This window comes from Dipodomys merriami, unplaced genomic scaffold, assembly GCF_024711535.1.
Source record: "Dipodomys merriami isolate MVZ:Mamm:240054 unplaced genomic scaffold, mDipMer1.0.p SCAF_1, whole genome shotgun sequence".
Taxonomy (NCBI): domain Eukaryota; kingdom Metazoa; phylum Chordata; class Mammalia; order Rodentia; family Heteromyidae; genus Dipodomys; species Dipodomys merriami.
In genome coordinates, this window is record NW_027202270.1 from 127,355,579 (window position 1) to 127,377,017 (window position 21,439).

At 51.7% G+C, this 21,439-nt stretch overlaps 1 protein-coding gene and 1 long non-coding RNA gene across 4 annotated transcripts; one reads left to right on the plus strand and one right to left on the minus strand.

Annotated features, from left to right (window-relative positions):
- Positions 1-3,948: 3,948 nt before the first annotated feature.
- Positions 3,949-7,217, minus strand: LOC138805685 (uncharacterized). The gene is made up of 3 exons (XR_011365622.1): positions 7,131-7,217; positions 4,862-5,051; positions 3,949-4,328 (listed from the first exon to the last, which is right to left on the minus strand). It is a non-coding gene; the product is annotated as an uncharacterized lncRNA (long non-coding RNA).
- Positions 7,218-7,644: 427 nt separating this feature from the next.
- Pgf (placental growth factor) lies at positions 7,645-20,679 on the plus strand. 3 transcript variants are annotated; one of them, XM_069990745.1, is made up of 7 exons: positions 7,645-8,061; positions 9,268-9,310; positions 13,867-14,063; positions 14,261-14,343; positions 16,264-16,290; positions 16,394-16,465; positions 19,821-20,679. In XM_069990745.1, exons 1-7 carry the CDS (start codon positions 7,987-7,989, stop codon positions 19,837-19,839), a joined length of 516 nt encoding a protein of 171 aa, XP_069846846.1. In that variant the 5' UTR covers positions 7,645-7,986; the 3' UTR covers positions 19,840-20,679. The 3 variants fall into 3 exon arrangements, with proteins under 3 accessions (XP_069846846.1, XP_069846932.1, XP_069847028.1); XM_069990831.1 differs by having other exon boundaries at positions 9,271-9,310; XM_069990927.1 differs by lacking the exon at positions 16,394-16,465.
- The last annotated feature ends 760 nt before the right edge of the window (positions 20,680-21,439 follow it).

A 21,439-nucleotide genomic window follows, 5' to 3' on the forward strand; every position in this document is an offset into this window, starting at 1 on the left:
AGAGTGTTTGCCTTGAGCACAAAAACTGAGAGACAACATCCAGGTCCTGAGTTCAAGCTTAGGACCAGCTTAAAACAAAAATCTTGGCAGATAATGAAGATGAGATGCTCTTCTCCTTTTAAAGGACCTTTCCAGAGGTCAAACTCAACACTGTCACATAGACCCACAATCCTAACACATCCTAAGAATAGGAATTGGTCAGCACTTACTCATCAGGTTGTAGCTGGCACTAAAGAACATTAAGAAATATTTTTTAAAAAATCATAATGACATTGGGACCCATCCACTTTTCCTCCTCAGCCACGGTCGCTGTCCAGGGCACTCTTAGTTCTGTGATCATCAGATCTAGTTTTCCTACCTTGAGGTCAGACCTTCTATCTGCCCCCAGCTATTTCTCCCAAGTATATTTTCAACCATGTCACTCTCTTGCTCAAGGGTCTGGGCTAGCTCCCTAGGGCCCTTGGAATGAATTTTCAGCATGATCTACAAGCTCTTTAGAATTTAACCCAGCTTTACCTTCGGGCATAGCTCCTGCCCCCCATGCCCTTGCTTTCCCAGCATCCCCAGTGTTCCTCAGACAACCCATACCTTGTTCAGCTACTCTCGACAAACATACTTTTTCCACCCTTCTATTCCTGTTGGACTTGGGTGCATCCTCTAAGATGCTGGACATGCAGCATTCCTCACCTGTGCTACATAAAGCCTTCCTTGAGCCCATCTTGCCCATTCCGTAGACCTTCTTTGAATCTCCAGAACCTTCTATCTTTCACATCATGAAGGTGCTTGAAAGATAGGTGATTTGGAAGATTCAGAGCTGTTCACTCATTGCAGCCAACAATGCATCAGAAGGCCTATAGGATCAGTAAGTGCTGGAAACAAGGTCTTTCCCTCTGGGCTAGAGGCCCTCATGGGCCATTACTGTTATGGTGTCCCTGGTACCCATCCTAGGCCTGAGTAATGAAGACCCCACCAGAGACCCAGTACCCCTCCCCCTTCCCAGGGACTCTGCTCTTGGCTTTAGGAAACTGCTCAGTCTGCCAGAGCAGGTGTAAGGGTCCTGTGGCTCTACTATCCCAGCCTCCCTCTCTGAAGTACTGGCAGCAACTAACCCAGGCTGACCCTCCAGGAAGTGACCTGACAGGGAACAGACCAACCTTCAACACATCTACCCAAGATCAAATTGTTTGGTTTGGTTGTACTATGGTTTAAACTCAGGGCCTCATGCTTGCTCAGCTGGTACTCTACCACTTGATCCACATCTCCAGTCCACCTTTTGGCTGATTAATCTGAGATGGAGTCTAGTGACTATTTCTTCCTGCCCTAGCCTTGATCCTTGATCCTCTGGGTCTCAGGTTCCTGAATAGCTAGAATGAAAGGTGTGAGTCACTGGCCCCTGGGTACAAGATCAAATTCTTAATTGATAGTAATTGTCTGCGAACTGGAGCCATCTGCTTTCTTATGTGTCTAGCACAAAGAAAGTAACCAAATGACGTGAGGGCCCTCTGCTTTCCTTGTCCTGTTGGAAGCTGGGTTGGGGGGAGGGGTCCTTCAAGGTTGTTTTCAGCCCCTGAAGGGGTAGGGATAATCTAGCAGGCTCACTTTTCTGGGTTGGTGACCTGTCGGGGTCTGCTAGAAGACTGTACAGATAAGCTGCCTTTCTCGTTCTCCTCCAGAAAACAGTCTGAACAGCTGACATTATTAAGTACTGTGTGATCAATTTCTGCTTCTCTGGTTACGCCACGCAGCCAGCTTCTGAGATGGGAAAGAAGAAAAAAGTAAACAAGAAAGCAGGAAAGACTCGGCTAATATCACACAGCTAGTAGGTAGAAGCAGGCTCCCATCCAGCCCAACACTGCCTCTTTGCTCAGCCTTTACTGGTCCTCCCCACTTCTGTAGCTTGCTGGCTGTGGCAATTTGCTTGAACTATTTCCCCACTCTGAACCTCCATTTTCTGACCCAGAATACGGGGATGATGATACTCCCTCAGACCATGAAGCAGAGATTTCCACATGTTGAGTATAGAGAGAACCTCTGTGGCACAGAATAGAGCCACCAACCGCCAGCATCCCTCAGGCCACCCAGTGGATCAGGAGGAAGAGGACAAAGAGGTGACCTGCTGTCCCCATCCGGAGACTGACAAGCAGAGCCTTCCAGCTGTCGTCCAGAGGCTGGATGGCCCGGGCTCTCTCAGGCTCTCAGGTTCTCCAAAGGCTCCGTTCCACATGGCGGCTGATTAGCTACAAATACCACCCCCTCCTCCTGTATCAATTACTCAACCAAGAAAAGAGCGATTGTTTCTAAGGAAGAAGGTCTCTGGGCCCCTCACCCCAGAGCAGCTGAGAGACATCATGGGGATGAAAGAGCACTGAGAAGAAGGACAAAGTCACAGGAAATAAGGATGTGGTAGGTCTCTGGCAGGTGCAAAGAGCCATCCACTCCCAGCAAGCAGCAGACGGGCAAAGCAAAGCTCAGCAGGGGCTCTGCGTGGTGATAGCAGGAAAAGGAGGGGGATCGAAGCCAGCTCGGGAGCCTGGCACCTCCACAGCAGCCCCCAGCTACACAGAGATTGTCCCCTACCATGGGGCAAATACAGTGCATCTGGTGCCCGGCCTCTGGATCGCCCCAGAGCTTCCGTAACCCCTGGGTTCCAAATATCTTCCTTCAAAGTGACTGGGGTTATCCTGCTATGCTGATCCTCAGATTTTAGAAAAGCTCAAGCTATTGAGGCTAAAGCCTAGAAGAGTCTAGAAGGAGTCCAGAAGACTGGTGATGGCCTTCAGAGCCTCCCTGTGCCCTTGGTGGTCTTTTGCTGTTACCAAGAAGCTACCCTCCATTCACTGGGCCACGCATGCCCAGTCCCTCTGCCCCTCTCAGCACAGCTGAGACCAGCTGGCATTTTCACAAAGGGCTTTACTAAATACTAAGGGAGAACAAAAGGGAAATAATTACAGAAAACACGAAAAACCCAGCCCTGGCTGCCAAGTTCCCAAAGTACAGGTTTCATTCCGTTGGTGACAACACGTCGCCCCAGAGGCCTGGGACAAGGTTGTGGGCACCTCGCCTGGCTTCTCTTGTTCTCAGCCCTGTTGGTGGGTACCATCTTGTTTCCAACCCTAGGCTCATCTCCTGACTCCTTTCCCATTCAGCACCACCCCAGGCCTCCCACTGAGTTCTGGTCTCTTGGGCAGAGCCATGAGCCTTTTCCCCTGGGGGTTGTTAGGACTGTGGTGACCAACACAGCACATGATTACACAGTAATGAGAGGTGGTTCTCCTAAACTGACCCCTGACCCAGAGAGGCCCACCCAAGTTGAAAGGTTTTCAGTGTGGTTGGTCTAGGAAGGGGTCCTTTTTCTGAAGATCTGAAGGCATTTAAGAGTGGCTGATTTGGGACATTTCTTTGTGGGGACAGGAAGAATCTCTAAGAACTGGCCCAATCCAGTGCACACCGTGATGCCTCTACTGTGTCCCCTAGTAGCCACTGAACCAGGAAGCCATTAGATAATGCCTGGAAGAGGTCGATGGCCAAAAGGAGAAGGGTTCAGGATTGGGTCTACAGGAGGAAGAGACTGAGGGGGCCCGCCAGCCATCTCTATGCTGTTGGCTAATATAGCATGTCCAGTCACTAAAATGAAAAGTCCTTTGGCCCCAAACTGCTCTCAGAACTCTCTGCAGGCTGAGAAGGTCAGGAGGGACTTCTCAGCAACCTCTGGCCAAGCTTCTGGTCCAGGATTCAGAGATATCGTTAGGAGAGGCTGGCTAACCAGGGTACACTAGAGAACACCTCCCCGGAACAATTGTTACATACTCATTATAGAGAAAGGTACAGAAAGTTACATTATCATTACAGGGAGGGGAAAAGTTCAGAGGGTGAAGACATGGAAGAGGGTAGGGGGAAAAAAAGGAAAATGAATCAGGAAACTTCTTTCTTTCCTCTTAAAAAATATTTTAATTGTTATTATAAAGGTGGTGTACAGAGGGGCTGCAGTTACATGAGTCAGGTAATGAGTACATTTCTTTTTGGACAATGTCATCCCTTCCCTTGCTGTCTTCCAATCCCCCCCACCATGCATACCCACAAGTTGCACAGTTCATTTTCAACATAGTGTCTAGTGAGAACCACTGCTGCATTAGTTCATCCTTTGTCTCTCCATCTCTATGCCTCCCTTACACTTCTTATCTTTTTGGGGGGAGGGTAGGAAGATATGATTGTTGTTGTTTGTGTTTTGCTTTGACAGCATCTTGCTAGGTAGCCCATTGTTGAACTGGAATTTCTGATCCTCCTGCCTCAGCTTCCCAAGTGCCACCATGTCCAGCTGAATTGGGAAGCTGTAAGGCAAGCAATTGGGTTAGGGCAGGTGTTCAGATGCAGACTGACTATTACAGAAGCTCTGTGATTGTGGAAAACCTGACTCAGAGCACACAGACAAGGCTGCCAGTATTTCTCCAACCCAGCTTCACACATGGCCGTGCATTTGCCCAACTCTCTGGGAAAAATCACTTCCTGTGTGGCTTCTCCTTCCCACACACCAACCATTTAGTGTGTCAAGCAACCACTCTGCAATGTGAGGGAATGACCCAGAATAGGTTCTAGACATTATCTCTATCTTTAAGGTACTTGCAGTCTGGTTGGGGATAGAGCTCATGCTTACTGGTTAGAGCTTTGGAGAAAGATCTAGGCTGAATCTCCATGGCAATTCCTAACTTAGTAGCTAAATGACTACTAGCAAAGTACTTATATCCTCTGGGTCTTTATTTCCTGTCCTTCAAATGGGAATTCTTAACAGTCTGGGGTAGAGTACATGCTTTGTAAGAGCAAGCACCTCTAAACCACCAAACAAGCGGAACTAGTTAAAACCTACCTCATGGGAGCAGGCATCAGTGGCTCACGCCTGCAATCCAGCTACTCAGGAGGTTGAGATCCGAGGATCATGGTTCAAAACGTCAGCAAGGACAAGAAAAACAACTTATTTTCTACCTGTCTCTGTCCATGCTGTCAAGAACTTGGCTCTGTAAGGGCAGCATGTTTATTTCTCTAATGAGAATCCAAAGCTGAAATACAAAGCATACCTCTCAATTCCCATTGCTTGTATCCTAGGGAGTAAGTGCTGTCATTATTCCTGCTTTCCCGGAATATAGCCTCAAGCCACAGCTTTCTGTGTCTCATCCTCCTCCTTCCACCTCCACCGAGACCTGGAAAGCTGTGGCTTGAGGCTATATGGCTGGACAGCAGTGGAGACCCAACACAGGCAGAGGCAAAGCTATGATACACCTGCCCTGGACTGGAAGTAGGCAGGAACTCTTGAGCGGTAGTAATTTGGGAACCTTTGTGGTTTCTGCCACCTTGGTTATCTTAGTAAATTCATCTCCTGACCCAGGAAGCCAGGTTTAGAAGGGTGTGGGTCTAAGGTCTAGTGAGATGCACTATAGGAATCACAGACCCTCACTCCAGAATGAAGCTCACTCCAAAATGAAGATGTTTTCGCATCCCCAGTCATCTGCTCAGACAGAAATGTCATTGGGACATTAGTATCACATGCCCAGTGTCTAAGGTAGGGCCTAAAATAATTAGTAATTACATAGAACTAAAGTAATATGTGTTAGACCCCCCCCAAAAAAAACACACGAATTAATCTATACACATTTTTCACATCCCTTTACAAACACGTATAGCAAATATCCCCAATATGTGTGTCCAAAATATCTAGATAAGGATGTGCAATATAGTTACGTATGCACTCTTGTGCACAATACACACTTATGCTCACACACTGAATAGATGCACAATTATCCATAGGTGCTTTGGACACCCATAGACACACCTACCCATCCTCATCTCCCACACCACCCCTCTACCATGATTCTGGAACCAGGAAGAACTCTTTCCACCCTACAATCCCCAACATGTCAGAACTCGTCAGAATGTTCTTTGCAGCCTCCACTTAGCTGGTCTGTGACTGGCCCCTAGCCCCTGGGACAGGATCAGGACAGGACAGGGAGATGTAGGCAGGCGGTATCTCTGGCAGCCCCTCGTGGGTGGGCTGCCCACAGCGGATGCAGAGGTCATCGGGGTGAGAGCCAGGACTGCTCTGGCCTCCCTGCCTCTCACTGGAATGTGAGCTAGAGGGCTACCTCCCAGGCCCATCTCCTCCCCCACAGCTACCCACCAGCCCCAGACCCAGTGACTCTCAACCCTGACAGGTTTTCTTTTTGCAGCCAGAATGTTGGACACAGAGGGTCATCAGGGAGGTGAAGGTAAAGAACAACTGAAGGGCTGGGAAGGTGGCTCAGTGGTAGAGCGCTTGCCTTGCATGCATGAGGCCCTGGGTTTGATTCCTCAGCACCACATAAGCAAAAAGAAGAAAGCTGGAAGTGGCGTTGTGGCTCAATTGGTAGAGCACTAGCCTTGAGCTGAAGAGCTAAGTGACAGTGCCCAGGCCCAGAGTTCAGGCCCATGACCGGACCCAAAAAAAAAAAAAAAAAAAAAAAGAACAAGTGAAGACCAAGGAAGGGGATACGTAAGACATGGTACACAAGCCTGTCCAAGTCACATGATACACACACACAGAGGCAGGCACACAGATTCACCATTTCACCAAAGCGTGCTCAGATACACTTCTAAACATCTCCAGAGACAGTGGACACACCATTACATGGGCATATAGAGAATTGTGCACACGCAGCCACCCCTCTCCCCCCAGGAATCTCTAGTCACATACAAATAACCATGCACCTGCGTGCACGCACACACACGCACACACACACCACCCCATCCACACTCTGGCTGCCCTGGAATATTTCGTCAGTTCAGACTGAGAGGAGATGCCAGGCTAGCCCACTCTCCACCCTCTGTGGGCTGGCCCCGCCAGAGCTGGCAGGGAGGGCTGCTTCCTGCCGAGGAGGTGGTGCTGGACCCCCAGCCAGGTACCCCGAGGTGTTTCCTGTGGACCCTCCCACACCCAGGCTGACTGGCTGCCTGCCTGCGGGGCCAAGAGAGATCTGGATGGAGCTGGAGTCACGTAGCTTGGAAGTTGTCTCTGTCAGTGTCTGGGACGGACACGGACACGCACACACGCGCACACACACACGCACACACGCGCGCGCGCGGCCCAAGAGCGCACGTGTACGCACGTGTAGGGAGTCCAGCAGACCTAGGCTGGGCTGGCGGCTCCGGGTTCCACGTCTTCGGCTATGAAATGGGGTGAAGGGATCCTTTCGCCTCCGAGGACGGGACGGAGGGCGACGGCAGGCGGGGCCGGCCCGGGCCAGCCCCGGCCGCTGCCTCCCGGGGCCGCGGGGCTGCGCTCCTCGCGGCGGCCGCTCCAGTCCCGGGCGTCGGCTGGACGCCGGCTGCGGGGCGCCGCCGCACCTGCAGGCGCCCACCCCCGGTGGCGGTCCCGGAAAAGTGAGCCGGGCTCCCCCTGGCGGGCCGGCCGGGGGCCGAGCCCCGCGGGGCCGGAGGGTCCGAGCGCGCCGCGGCCACTTCCACGCCCTGCGGGGGTCACGCGCTCCCAGGGCGGTCGCGGGTCCCGCTCGGCGCCGGCGGCTCCCGGGGCTGGCGCTCGGTGGGCGGGGCGTCCCGGAGCCCCGCCCCGATGCACAGCCTTGAAACCCGGCCGCCGACCAGCTCCAGTCCACACGGGAGCCGCAGTCCGAGCAGGAAACGACATCTTCAGACTTCTGCCCAACCACGACAGGACCCGGGCTCGCACCCGGAGCCCAGCGGTCCTCCCCGAGACGAACTTGCCCCACGCCACACTGACCCGCGGGACGGCTTCGACCGGGTTCCCTAGCCACAGCCTTACCTGTGGGCCACCTACTTTCCGCCTCCCCCCACCCCCCCGGTCCCCCCGTGGATGCTCAGGCCCACGCCGGGGACCTCGGGCAGCAGTGAGAGGGACCACCCAGCTCATCCCTCAGCGCCCCTCCAGGGGGTCGAGCATGCTGATTGTCCCTTGGAGCACACTCGCTCCAGACATCTGACAAGATGCTAGCCATGAGGCTGTTCACTTGCTTTCTGCAGCTCCTGGCTGGGCTGGCGCTGCCTGCTGTGCATCCCCAGGTAAGGACTCACCCACTCTGGCCTGGCTCCTTGGACATTCCCGTCCCTGGACCGGAAGCTGGGGGCTCTGTGATTTCAGAGTCCTTCCCAGGAGCAGCTCCTCCTAGGATGTGCACCCATTTCCTAGGGGGTCAAGCTGGACCCATATCTTTGGGGAGGAGACCTCAGGCTGGGCCCTCCCCAGCTCCAGGGGCTGGGGGGACTGTCTTGGTGGGGGCAGGGAAGCCCACAAAGAGGGAGGAAGGATTCCTGTCTAGCCCCCGAGCCCTAGTGGTTTTGCTGAAAAGCATCTGTCCGTGAATTCCTGGCGATTCGTGGCCCTGTGGTCAGGGTCAAGGCCCCCTGACCAGCCAGGCACCCCCCAGGACCTCTGACCTGGCCTGGTGGGAAGGAAGCTAGTGAAGAGACTGGCACTGGGGGAGCTAGGCTGCCCTCACTGGGGTTCAGGTCTGAACTAGGGGCCCCAGTTGGCTGGGGATGAAACAAGGGGTCCTGCTGGGTCTTTCTCCTGGGTGAGTGGCCAGAGGTCCTGAGCGCAGGGCCTGGGGACGTGAGCAGGGCCCTTTTCCCAGGAGCTGGGTGAGTCTGGCTCGGAGCCAGATTGGGCAGTGAAATCTTGACAAAGCCAATGAACTCCCTTTCCACTGTGCTGCCCTGGGAGTCCCCAGCCCCAGGCCAGGAGTGGGTGGGCTGGGCAGTCGCCTGGCCTAGCAGCCCAGTCATCAGCCTGCTTGCTGCAGGGCTGGCCAGAGGTGTAACATTACCCGCAGCCTGCAGCCTGCTCCAGCCCCTCAGCCCCCACCAGCTGATCACCTCCCCCTGGGCTCTGGCTCCCAGCCAAGGCGGGCTGTACAGGCTCAGTACGGCTGGCCTGGGGGCTGGGTAGAAGGGAGACCCCATAGGATTGAATTATCTTTGGGATACAGGAGGCTTCCCAAAGTCTCCAGCCTCTCAGGCTTTTCCAAAGAGGAAACTGAGGCCAAAGAGAGCTGGAACTTACCCAGGGTCCAGCTGGTTTTGAATTGCACCTGTAAAGAGGCAGCTCTCAGATAGGACAGAGCATGTGTGTGTGTACACGGTGTAGTGGGGAGTTCAGAAGGGCCTCTATCCTCTTGCCATAACAGTTTGGTCCCAGATGGCATGCATGTGCACACACACACACACACACACACACACACCCTTATCTCTGCACCTTTCTGTCCACAGCAGAGGGCCCTGTCTGCTGGGAATGGCTCATCAGAAGTGGAAGGTAAGCCAGCCAGATTGGGAGAACACATGTTCAGCCCCTCCCTTCTTTCCTCTCAAGTTCCCACAGAGGATGGGAAGGAATTGGCATGAAGGGTGGGTGCAGCCTGATTGCAAACTGGGGAGAGTCTACAAGCTAGACATCGTTGCCAGGGCCTGAGAGATACACCCGTTGTGACCCAGCAGCCCTAGATACAGTCCTAGGCCAGGTCACCCTGCACACAGAAAGCAAACCACTAGAGCTAAAGGTTTGTCCAGCTGGCTCAGTGCCCTTTCCCAGCTTGCTATCAGGGTGCAGATGGGGTCTTGAACGGCAAGGTAGGCACTGAGTGCCAGGGGCCAGACTGGGGGTCTGGGAGCTAGATGAAGTGGGCAGGCAGTCAAGAGGATGGGGTGGGGAGAAGGGCGCTTTCCAGCGGCCCAACCCTGGTGGAGTTGCAGGGCTGTGACCAGGCCTTTCCATTGATTACAAACAGACAGAAGGCGAGTCGCGCCCTCCCTGGCCCCTCTATTCCCCGCCCTATGTTGCATCCAGAGGAAACCTTCAAAGGGCAACAAGACCTTGGCCAAAGAAACATACATGCAGAAGGCAGGGGCCTGTGCCAGGCCTCCTGACTCCTCTCCCTGCCCCACCTCTTCTCTGAGATGTGGGGCTTCCCACTGCTCCATAGGAGTGGGGGTGTGTAGGGACGAGCTCACACACAGGTATGGCAGACATCTATCTGTGGGCTAGGAACATCTACTGGCCTTGCCCACCTAGCTACACATTTGCCTGCCTGGTAGCAACCTCTCCTGGCCAGGCTTATCCAGGCCTCCTGCTGAGGCCCAGACCCTTTGGCCACTGAATAGAATAGGTCTGAGATTTAGCTGTCCTTGACTTCATTGACACCCATTGGCCCTGCCTTCTGGAATTGGCAAATGTTACACTCTCTGGAACTTGGAGAGGAACCCATCCCGACTTCTACACTGTATCTTGTTTTGATGGGTTTTTGTTTGTTTTTTTCTGTAGTTGAGGCAATAGTAACCAAAGAGCTTTGGCCTCAGTTTCCTCATCTGTAAAATGGGAGCATTAGACTACTTTGTACTGAAAGCTCTGTGTGTGTGTGTGTGTGTGTGTGTGTGTGTGTGTGTGTGTGTGTGTGTGTGTGTGTGTGTGTGTGTGTGTGTGTGTGTGTGTGTGTGTGTGTGTGTGTGTGTGTGTGTGTGTGTGTGTGTACTGGGGCTTGAACTCAGGCCAGGATGCTGTTCCTTAAGTCTTGGGCTCAAGACTACCACTCCTATCACTTGAGCTACAACTCTACTTCTGGGTTTTAACTGATTGGTTGGTGATAAGAGTGTCACAGACTTTCCTGTCCAGGCTGACTTTGCACTTCCATCCTTAGCTATCAACCTCCTGAGTAGCTAAGCTTATAGGTGTGAGCCATCAGTGCCCAGCTTTTTTATTTTTATTTATTTATTTAAGATTGCAGGATTTATTCTCTAAGTCCATAGAGGAGACCTGGGTGTGTGCACCCCAGGATCCTGGTGAGGAGGCTTGGAAGTACAGGTTCATTAAGTCAGCACGTCTGCCATCCTGATCAATCTGGGGTCCTCCCTATGTAATGGCCAAGGAGCACAATGAGTTAAATTTAGAGCCAGTTTATAAAATCTGAAAATGCTATCCTCCTCTGCTCACACCAAGTGACAGCATGGTCCAGCTGCGGACACCGCTTCTCACTACTGCCTTTCATGTCCTGGGGTTGGGCACTTACAGCCTGACCACAAGGCTGGGAACTAGGAAGGTTTTACAATCTCTATGTTTTACAGATGGAAAACCTGAGGTCCAGAGAGGCCTTGAGGTGACGTGAAGCCTCGGGCACTCTGGAGTCTCTGGAAGGACTGACATGCTCAGCCCTAGGCCTACCCAGCTGCCTGGTGGCTGAGCAGTCATGAGCAGCATGTCCTTTGTGGCTGCCTGGCTGGATGCCCTGCCAACGAGTAGATCACCTGCTGGGCACAGGCTGGTGGCCAGCCTTTCTAGAAGCTGGCTCTCATGATTAAACAGTTCTGAGTCGCCTCCATTCTGGGTAGTGGGAAGCTGGGGATCCGATGGCGGCTCATCCACAGGGCTAGAAAGAGAGCCCATTCATGGCCTCAAGAGGGGCCTTTAGAGGGACCGCCCAGCCCTGGCCGGAACAGCCTCTGATTCCTCTCACTCCACCCCCACGCCAACCCAGAACAGGTCTGAGGCTGGCGGAAGTGTGCTGAGGAGCAGCTGAGCTCAACCACATCTGGGAGCGGTCCCTGCCCTGCCTCCCCTCCCAGGCCCCTCACCCAGCCCCCACACCCAGTCAGGGGCCTCCGCAGATGAATTACCCTCTTTCTTAGCAGCTGCCAGGTAAAGCAGGCCCTGGCCCTTCTTCTCTGCTCCTTCTCAACGTGATCTGGCCACCTAGGCCAGAAAGCAGCAGGTTTCAGGATTTTAGGGTTCTGTGAAGGAAGCATTTGCGTGATGGGATGGGGGTGGGGGGTGGCGAGAAAGGAAATCTCAGTCTCAGCCACTAAAGTCCCAGCCGGCTCTGCTCAACCTATGTTAATGGCTTTGACAGCCCGGCTGGTGGGAGTTTGTTTGCTGGATTGGAGGGGGCTGGGGTGCCGCCTTTTTTTCTGCTATTGTCCTTCTCTCTCCCTGACAATGGGTGCTGAGGCAGGAGTCTGAGTCTTCCATGGTGCTCTGGCAGCTAGCTGTTCCTCTGCTCCTGTTTGTATTTGCACGGTAGAGATTAAGCATGCACTGTGGCCTAGGGTTCGTGAAGGTTTTTAGACTAGACACAGTTTATGGAGCTGATTGGTGACAGAAAGGTGTTCTCTGACCCCATACTGCAAAGTCAGGCTTCCCTGGACTTCAGGACTGCCCGGTAGAGAGGCCTTAGTTCCCATTAGAGTCCAGGGAGAATGTCTAACGGCTTGGAGAAGTAGAGTTAAGGAGCTCCTGAATCCCCCTGAACACCTGGTCCATCCAGTCTGGATGCCCCCTCAACAGATTAGGGCAGGATGAAGCTGCAGACACCCAGATACATGCCATTTATTGGCCTCAGTGTCCACCCCGCAGTTCCATGTGGCCATACCCCTCTCGGGTTTTTTCCACCAGCTTGCAGCCTTTGCTGAGGGCCTCTGTTATGACTGAAGTTTATTTTTCTTCTGAGATTACCTGGAGATGCACGTCGTCATCGGCTCAGTGGAATGGACTTTGGCCCCATCTGCCTGCCATGGAAGTGAAAGGGCTCCTGGGAAAGGCCATTGCTCTAATGCTAAAGCCATAGAGATGGTTCCCAGGTGACCCAGTTCCCTTGTCAGCCTCCGTCAGCTGACAATGACCACCAGACAGGAGCAAGATGACCCAGGCAGGGGATGTTTCTCGGCTCACAGTCTCAAGGCTGGGCTAGGCTGTATTATTGTGTGCTCAAGCACAGTCTGTCCAAACAAAAGGGACCTTAGCAACCATCTATTCCTAGCCTGCTTCTTTTTGTCCCCAGCTCAGGAAACTGATACACCCAGAAAGGCTAAGTGACCCCCCCCCAAGGTCACACTGAAGCCAGATGTACTGACTGTGGCCACTTCCTGAGACCTTCTGCTTGGGTCCTGCCCCTGAAGGAGCTAAGTCTTTTGAAGATTTCCAGATCATCTTCCAAAAGACCCCATCACTACCACCAAACAGACACTGCGCAGGCAGGACAGACACTGGCCAGGTCAAGGCTTTTACTGGTAATCCTCAGTGAGCATCATCTAATCAGTCAAGAATCACTTAGCCTGTGTTTACTGAGGCCTGGCTCCTGTTCTCAAAGAGCCTCAATTTGGCTATAATGGGGGAGATAAGAGACACCAGTGATGAAGGGGTGAGCCAGAGCCAAGCTGCGCTCTTGGGAGAAACACCACTCCTGGTAGAAATCACTGGAAAAGGCAACAGGGAGGAATGGGGCGATGGCCTTGGGACAAGGGAGATGGGATGTAGGTGGAGCAGCTGGCACCTAGTGGGGACATGAAGGAGCCATGCTAAGTTCGGAGAGCAGAGAGTTGAGGGGACAGTCAACTCTCCCTGTGGGACGTCTGTGGAGCCATTAGGTTCCTCAGAGCTCCAGGGAACCAAGGTAAACCCACGTACCTGAGTCACGAATAGCGCTCAGGGCTGGGAAGGTGGCTCAGTGGTAGAGTGCCTTGCATGTATGAGGCCCTGGGTTCAGTTCCTCAGCACCACATAAACAGAAAAAGCTGGAAATGGAGCTGTGGCTCAAGTGGTAGAACGCTAGCCTTGAGCTGAAGAGCTGAGGGACAGCACCCAGACCTAGAGTTCAAGCCCCACAACTGACCAAAAAAAAAAAAAAAAAAGGAATAACGCCCAGAGTATGGGACTCTGAGAGATTCTGCTGCACTGGGACTTGTACCCAGCAGAAGAAATAAGGGGCCAGCAGGGATCCCACAGGGCTCACATCAACAGTTCAGGGCGCTCAACCTGGAAGCCAGGCCTGGGGTGTCACAGGTGAGCCCTTGCCGGCCTAACCCAGCCTTCCTTCCTCCTCGTAGTGGTGCCTTTCCATGTAGTGTTGGGCCGCAGCTACTGCAGGCCAATGGAAACACTGGTGGATATTTTGACTGAGTACCCCAGCGAGGTGGAGCACATATTCAACCCTTCCTGCGTCTCCCTCTTGCGCTGTACTGGCTGCTGTGGTGATGAGCAACTGCACTGTGTACCAGTGAAGATGGCCAATGTCACCATGCAGGTAGGGAGCTCTCCTCATGTCATTTCCTGCCCCTCAGCCCAGAGGCCCACAGAATCTGCCTTCCAGAAAATACTCAGAGAGAGACAGAGGGAAGCCAAGGTCCCAGGACTGGACCCCACTGCTTCCTGCTCCGCCCTCATGGCTCTGAGCCTGCTCGTGTGCCTCCTGACCAGATTTCAATCTTTATCTTCTCACAGATCCTGAAAATCCCCCATCAGCTTGAGTTGCAGGCCTCCATGGTAGAGCTGACATTCTCTCAACACGTGCTCTGTGAATGCAGGTAGGCCACTGGAGCACGAGCCAGGGACAGGCCCCATACACTTAGTAGCCTTCTGCAAACCTAGGTCGCAGGGCAGAGGTGGAGGCTGCTAGCTCTACTGCAGGCTGCACTTGCTTTCCTGGTAAGTGATCCTGAATTGCTGCTTTTTGTTTTGCATCCCCCACTAGTAGCCAGTTGGCATGGGGATCTGGCTCCAGAAGCTGGAGTCCAGCTGCTGCGATGCTACAGGGGAAGAGAAAGACTGAGTCCCTTCCAGACCTACAAGGGCTCCTGCCGGTCGTCCCCATCCTCTGAGATGAGAGGCAGCTGCTGCAAGCCCCTGGAGTAGGTGCCTGGCTTCAAAGGCCTAGCAAGTCTGGACTTGGTTCTGGGCAAGACTATGTACCCATGGGAAGGGGGCACACTGGGCTGAGAAGTGGAAGGAAAGACAAATTCCACTGGGAGAAAAAAGTGGAAGAGAAAGACACACTTGTTTCTTCAGAGTTGTAGTCCCCATCCCTACCCCTTTTTTTTCTTTTCTTTCTTTTTTTTTTTTTGGTCCAGTCGTGGGGCCTGAACTCTGGACCTGGACGCTGTCCCTCAGCTCATCAGCTCAAGGCTAGCGCTCTACCACTTGAGCCACAGCGCTACTTCCAGCTTTTTGCTTTTTTCTTATGTGGTGCTGGGGAATTAAACCCAGGGCCTCATGCATGCAAGCGCTCTACCACTGAGCCACCTTCCCAGCCCCCGCCTTTCTTTTCTTAAAACTGTCTATCCTCCGGGTTCTTGAAACTTGTGACTACTAGGAGCAAAAATCCTGGCACTGCCAGGTAGGTCCAGGAAGGGCAAATTGGGCTGAGATGCTGATCTTGGGCATGCATCCACTGGGCCATGACAGATGTGCCAGACTTGAGATCCAGATCTCTACATGGGGTAGGAGGTGAGAGGGGGGACTTTTTTTTTTTTTAAATAATCTACTATGGCCAGCCCCCCATGTGTGGCCACCTATGTTTATTGAGTGTCTACTGTGTGCCGGGCATTGGCCTAGCCACTTGGGTTATAATATAAACAGGACAGACAAGGTCTCTGGTCTCCTGGTCACCCTACCCCATTGTCTAGCTCAGGGCTCTGGCTGCCTCCATGCCTCATCATGCCTGTCTCAGCCTGTTTCCTCCCTGCCAGAACTTAGGTCATGAACTTTCATGGACACAGGCTGGATGGTGAACTTCACCTTCATAGCCACTCTTTTGGGCCGAGAAGAGTCAGATTCCAACAGTGTCTCTGATTTGCCCAATCTGCAGAGATACAGCCAGGCATTTCCAGGGAAGGACCAGCCCAGGGCAGCATTCCCTCCTTGGCCTGAAGCTGACTGCTACCATGCCACCACACACTGCTCCCAGGGAAGACTGAGGGCAGATCCTCATCCCATGGTCCGGCCAACAGAGACACCTTTATTTTCACTTCTGGGCCAGTAACCGCAGCCTGGGAGGCAGATCTGGGACGTAACTGGTGACCAGACAGCTTGTGTCCATCAACTATATTGTCCCTACTGACTCCTTTCACAGTCACCAGGAGTGGGGTGGGGGTGCATCCACACAGGCAGCCTTGCCCAGCATGTACTGTTGTTGAGAAAAACCCCAGAATGCACTCTGGAAGTGAATAAAGTGAAGCAGCAGAGAACAAGACTCAAAAGACCCTAGATTTGATGCCAGGAGGCTGAGGCATGTAGAATCAAGTGAGAAGGAACCCCGGGTGCAGGGAAGGGTGGGGAGGGAGGGAGGGTGTTATATCTCTCCTCACCAGCTCCATGCTGCCCCCTAGTGTCCTCAGAATCAACTACCCAACCAGCACTTTGAAGATCAAGGTTGGGGGTAGGGGGGATTTGGGAGGAAGCCTCCAATAAACTACTCTCTTGATTCTCCCCTCTTTCTGTTTCTCTAGACCTCTGGAGTTGACAAAGCCAGAAAGGTAAGTGACCTAGATGGGGTTCTGGGCTATTCTCAGGCCTGCCATCCCTTTTCCTAGCATAGGGCCCTCAATTATTTGTCCTGACGCTTTTGGCTTATTGCAGGAGGAGACCCAAGGGCAGGGGAAAGAGGAAGAAAGAGAAGCAGAAACACACAGACTGTCAGAAAGCCCACCTGTGAGTGTGCTGGGGGGGCGACCCAGGGATGGCAAGAAGGCTGGGCCTGAGGGGGGCCCCCACTGTGCTACCATTGGTCAGTAGTCAGTGGTCAGGGAAGGGGAGAGGCAAGACTCAGGAAATCCTGGGATCCTGAACAGGGGCTGCACCCAGGAAGCATGAGCGGACCCTCGTTCTTGTCTGGCCTGGCCCAGTGCTTTGTGTGGTCTAAAACAAATCATTTCTCTGGGTGAAATGATGAGGCAGAGCACCCACCACACATTTGGGTGACAGCACTTCCTGTGTGCCAGGACATCAGCCAGTAGCCATGGTTTCTGCACTTCCAGTGATGAGAAGTCTAGGTGCAGCCCTTCCTGGCTTCTAGGCTAGTATTTCTGTCCTGGGGTCTCCTTCCTTCCACTTCTCCTCTCCATGTTCCTTGTCTACCTTGGCTTCACGTCTGAGGGGCAGCACGCTGGAGCCCCAGGTTTGAGTATGGTTGGGAGAAAAGGATTAGGGAAGGGAACGTACTGATCTCTGAGTGAAAATAGAATATTGCACATGCTCTGCAAATCAAGTACAGTGAGGTGTTCCTTCAGCTACAAGACAGGAAGTCATGCCATTTCATTTCATGCAGTTTTATCCTATGAGCCACCAGCTCGACCTTGGGGGTTGATTTTCTCTCCTTCCATAAAGGCAGGATTTAGGAAACATCCAGTCCTCTTAAGACTGGGGCCCTCATTTTTGCCCTGATTCCACACAGCAATGTAGGGAAGGAGTTAGTGGTAAGATCAGGTGATGGTGGCCACAAACCCAGCCAGGCAGTTAAAGCAAAGCACCCCATCCCTTCATTTCCCAGGTACCCATCTTCACACATCTCATTTGGGAATCTCCTAAAAGAATTTCAGGAGCCCAAGTGCTCTCTTGCTCAATTTTAGGCTGACACTGATTTTTTTCATTATAAAGAGTTGCACAGAACATGATTTCTGACATATTGTAAGTATTAATATAAAGCTGTTATGCCAGTGAATATATAAACTCACTCTTCAGATATGTCCTATGCCATCCTCATTTAATATTTAACATCATCCATTTTTAAAAATTTGTTATTTTTGGTGCTGGTTCTGGGGCTCGAGTTCAAGGCCTGGGAGCAGTCCCTGAGTTCTTTTTGCTCAAGTGCTCTACCACTTGAGCCACAGCTCCACTTCTGGCTTCTTGGTGGTTAATTGGAGATAAGAGTCTCATGGACTTTCCTGCCTGGGTTTGCTTCAAACCATGATCCTCAAACCTCAGCCTCTTGAGTGGCTAGGATTACAGGTATAAACCAGTGGTGCCTGGCCCTTCATCCAATTAAAAATAAAGAATAGTGAAAATAAGTATTTGCACATCCTTCCTTGATACTTATTTACAATTGCTTCTGTGTTTGTGTGTGTATGTGTGTACACATGTGCACATGTGCCATGTTGGACTTGAATTCATGACCTTGAGCATGCTTAGCTTTTTACTCAATACTGGTTGTTCTACCACTTGAGCCACACCTTTACTTCCAGTTTTTTGCTGGTTAATTGGAGATAAGAGTCTCACAGACCTTTCTGTGTGGGCTGGCTTCAAACCTTGATCCTCAGATCTTAGCCTCCTAAGTAGGATTATAGGTATGAGCCACCAAGCTAGCCAGCTTCTTTTTTTTTTTTTTTTTTTGCCAGTCCTGGTGCTTGAACTCTAGGTCTGGACACTGTCCCTAAGATTCTTTTGCTCAAGTCTAGCGCTCTACCACTTGAGCCACAACGCCACTTCTGGCTTTTTCTGCTTATGAGATGCTAAGGAATTGAACCCAGGGCCTCATGCATGCAAGGCAAGCACTCTACCACTGAGCCACCTTCCCAGCCCCCAGCTTCTATTTTTAAAGATTTTATTTTGATTTCATTTTCCCCACAGTATTTCAGCTTAATGTAACATTATTTTTAATGCTCACAAGCCTTTTATTTATCTCCTTGTGATGTTTACTGTCCATAAAGCTGGTACATGAGGGAATTATTTTAAATTTCCTATGAGCATAAAGCTGAATTCAATTTTTTCCTGGAATAAATTATCAGAATAGTTATTAGTAATCCCACTTGATCAAAAGGGCACAAATATATCATATTTTAATAACTGGAAACTACGAAGGGCAATCAATCTTACTGGGAAAGCATCTTTGTGAGACAGATAGGCTACTGCTTTTCAATTAGTTAATGAATCAGTTGATGGATATGACTTCCTTTGCCTCCTTCCCCTCCCCCTTGCTGTTGGAGACAGGAGTCAGCATAAATTCTGGTCCTGTTTCCTGTTTATCACTTTTTATGGATGAGAACTGAGTAATTATGCTCATGTAAATAAGTAGATGGGGCTAGAGCCATTTAATCATTGGAACTCCTTTGAACTATTTGCCAAAGTCCTCACGATGATCTGAACAAAAATTACTTTTTTTTTGGTGCCAGTAGTGGGGCTTGAACTCAGAGCCTTGTGTTTTTGCTTGGATTTTTTTTTTTTTTTTTTTTTTTGCTCAAGGCTGGAGTTCTACCATTTGAGCCACATCTTCTCTTCTGGCTTTTTGCTGGTTACTTGGAGATTAGGACTCTCAGATTTGTCTGCCTGGATTGATTTTGAACTTTGATTCTCAGTTCTCAGCCTCCTGAGTAGCTAGGATTATAGGCATCAGCCAGCAGTGTCTAGCCAAATAGTACTTCTAATGACACATTGGCTGATAATTCAGTTAGGCTGCTTTTCAATTTGGTTGAAAGACTTGGAAACTGCCTGGCTTGCAAAAGGCTTGATTCCCCTGCACTTTAGCCATATTTCTTTTCTCAACACTGACACCAGTGTCTCAGATTACTTGTTTCATGTCCCCAGAGTGCTTTTTCCTTATAGCAACATACTTGAGCAGAATTTGGCATGTACAAGATGCATCTCTTCCTTTCTTAAGGGAGAAGGGCGATTGTGGATGGGGCAGCAGGGCACCGGCACCTCCCTCTACAAACCAAATGAAAGCTGGCTACATGAGAAGGCTGAAAATTGATTTTTTTTAAGCCATCCATTCTCGGTTTTCAGGAGCATCTTAATGATGCCCAACTGAGTTCAAATGTCTTTGATGCTGGCTAGCTGTGTGATCTTAAACAAGATCGTAACTTCTCTGGGCCTCAGCTCCTCAACACCTCTGGGGTGTTGTTAAGGGTGAATGATACAATATTTGGGGCAAAAGCTGGGTGAGGGGTGGGCCGCAGTGCTTGTTGGTGTCAGTGTAAGCGTCACTCCCTCTGCATCCACTGCCCCCCATCGGAGGGGACCCTGCCTTCCATCATGTCCTGATACCCTGTCCTGTCTGTTTGTTCTCTGGCAGGGGTGGTGACTGGAGCTAACCAGCTCTGTGGAGGAGAGACCCCATGTCCAGCTCGTATATTTATTACCGTTACCTTCAGTGACCTCCTGCTGTACCCTCTATTTATTAGCCAACTGTATCCCTGCTGAATGACTTGCTCCCTCCATGACGATGGGCAGGGAGGGACAGGACCCTCAGGAATTCAGTGCCTTAAACAGAACGTGAGAGAAAAAAAAACAAATGAAGCCAACCACAGACTTGTGGGAGCTTCGGCTTGGGAAGAAGCAAGACATGTGGCTTCGCAAGGGACAAGCTGGGGTGCGGAGGCCCCAAGAGTCTCCAGGAGGATGGAGAAGAAAAGACAGTGACCTGGCTCTGGCCCCTTCTCCTGGGGCTCCTGCCTGAGGCTGGGCTGTGGGTGTCTGTGCAGCCAGCGTGGCTCTGGTGGAGCGGGCGGCAGGCAGCCAGTGGAGGAGACCCAGCCACGTCCTCCAGTCCTCCTTGTGCTGGCCACCGCCCTCCGCCCTGGAGATTTGGACATTCACTTCTGCAGAGCAGTGCCTGCTGTGGGTCTTTGCTGCTCCTTATTGCCTATCTCACTGTGCCTACTCATTCCGGAATATTGTCCCAGCAAGGTGCCACCACCCTGCCCCCTCTCAGGGACACAAAAAGTGGCCTGGAGCTGAACATATGGCAGACTGGATAAGGAGCAGCCTGGTCAAATGGACTTAAAGTCACCAGGAGAAGGGCTGTGTGGCCTGAGCCCCGTGGCTGCGGACAGTGGGGCGGATCCCCAAGGCCTCCGTGCTCCATCAGCCGCCCCTGCGGGCCATCTGACTACCAAGCTAGATTCTCTTGAATAAAGTATTCTAGTCTGGAAGCTGTGTGTCCTGGAAGTGAATCTGATGAAACAGAAGAGATAAGGGAGGGTAGGGGAGACACAAAGAGCCCAGCACAGTCTCAGAGCCTCAGTTTCCTCGTCTTAAAAAGCCTAACACGGAGCTGAGCACTGGTAGCTCACACCTGTAATCCTAGCTACTCAGGAAGCAGAGATCTGAGGATCGAGGTTTGAGGTTAGCTGAGGCAGGAAAGCTGGTGGGAATCTGATCTCCAGTAAACTACTCAGAAAAAGCTAGAAGTGGTGGTAGTAGAGCACTAGAGCGATAAGAAGCTCCCAGACAAAGCTCAGGCCCTGAGTTCAAGCCCCAGGACTAGCATCCCTCTCCCCTCCCCCCCCCAAAAAAAAAAAACTGACATGAGAGGGCATGTCAGGCTTTCTCCTTTTTCCCTTTTTAGGACAGCTGAGGAAACTGAGACCAAGAAATTGAAATGACTAAGCCATGCACCAGTGGCTCACGCCTGTAATCCTAGCTACACAGGAGGTTGAGATCTGAGGATTGTAGTTCAAAGCCAGCCCAGGCAGGAAAGTCTGAGAAACTCTTTTTTTTGTTGTTATTGGTCATGGGGCTTGAACTCTGGGCTTGGGTGCTGTCCCTGTGCTCTTAAGCTCAAGGCAAGCACTCTACCGCTTGAGCCACAGCGCCACTTCCGGTTTTCTAGTGGTTAATTGGAGATAAGAGTCTCACAGACTTTTCTGCCTGGGCTGTCTTTGAACCGTGATTCTCAGATCTCAGCCTCCT

Coding starts and splice junctions, on each gene's coding strand:
- Pgf (XM_069990745.1), top strand. CDS start 7,987: ATGCTAGCCATGAGGCTGTTCACTTGCTTTCTGCAGCTCCTGGCTGGG. Junction 8,062..9,267: donor TGCCTGCTGTGCATCCCCAG/GTAAGGACTCAC, acceptor TTCTGTCCACAG/CAGAGGGCCCTGTCTGCTGG. Junction 14,344..16,263: donor CACGTGCTCTGTGAATGCAG/GTAGGCCACTGG, acceptor CTGTTTCTCTAG/ACCTCTGGAGTTGACAAAGC.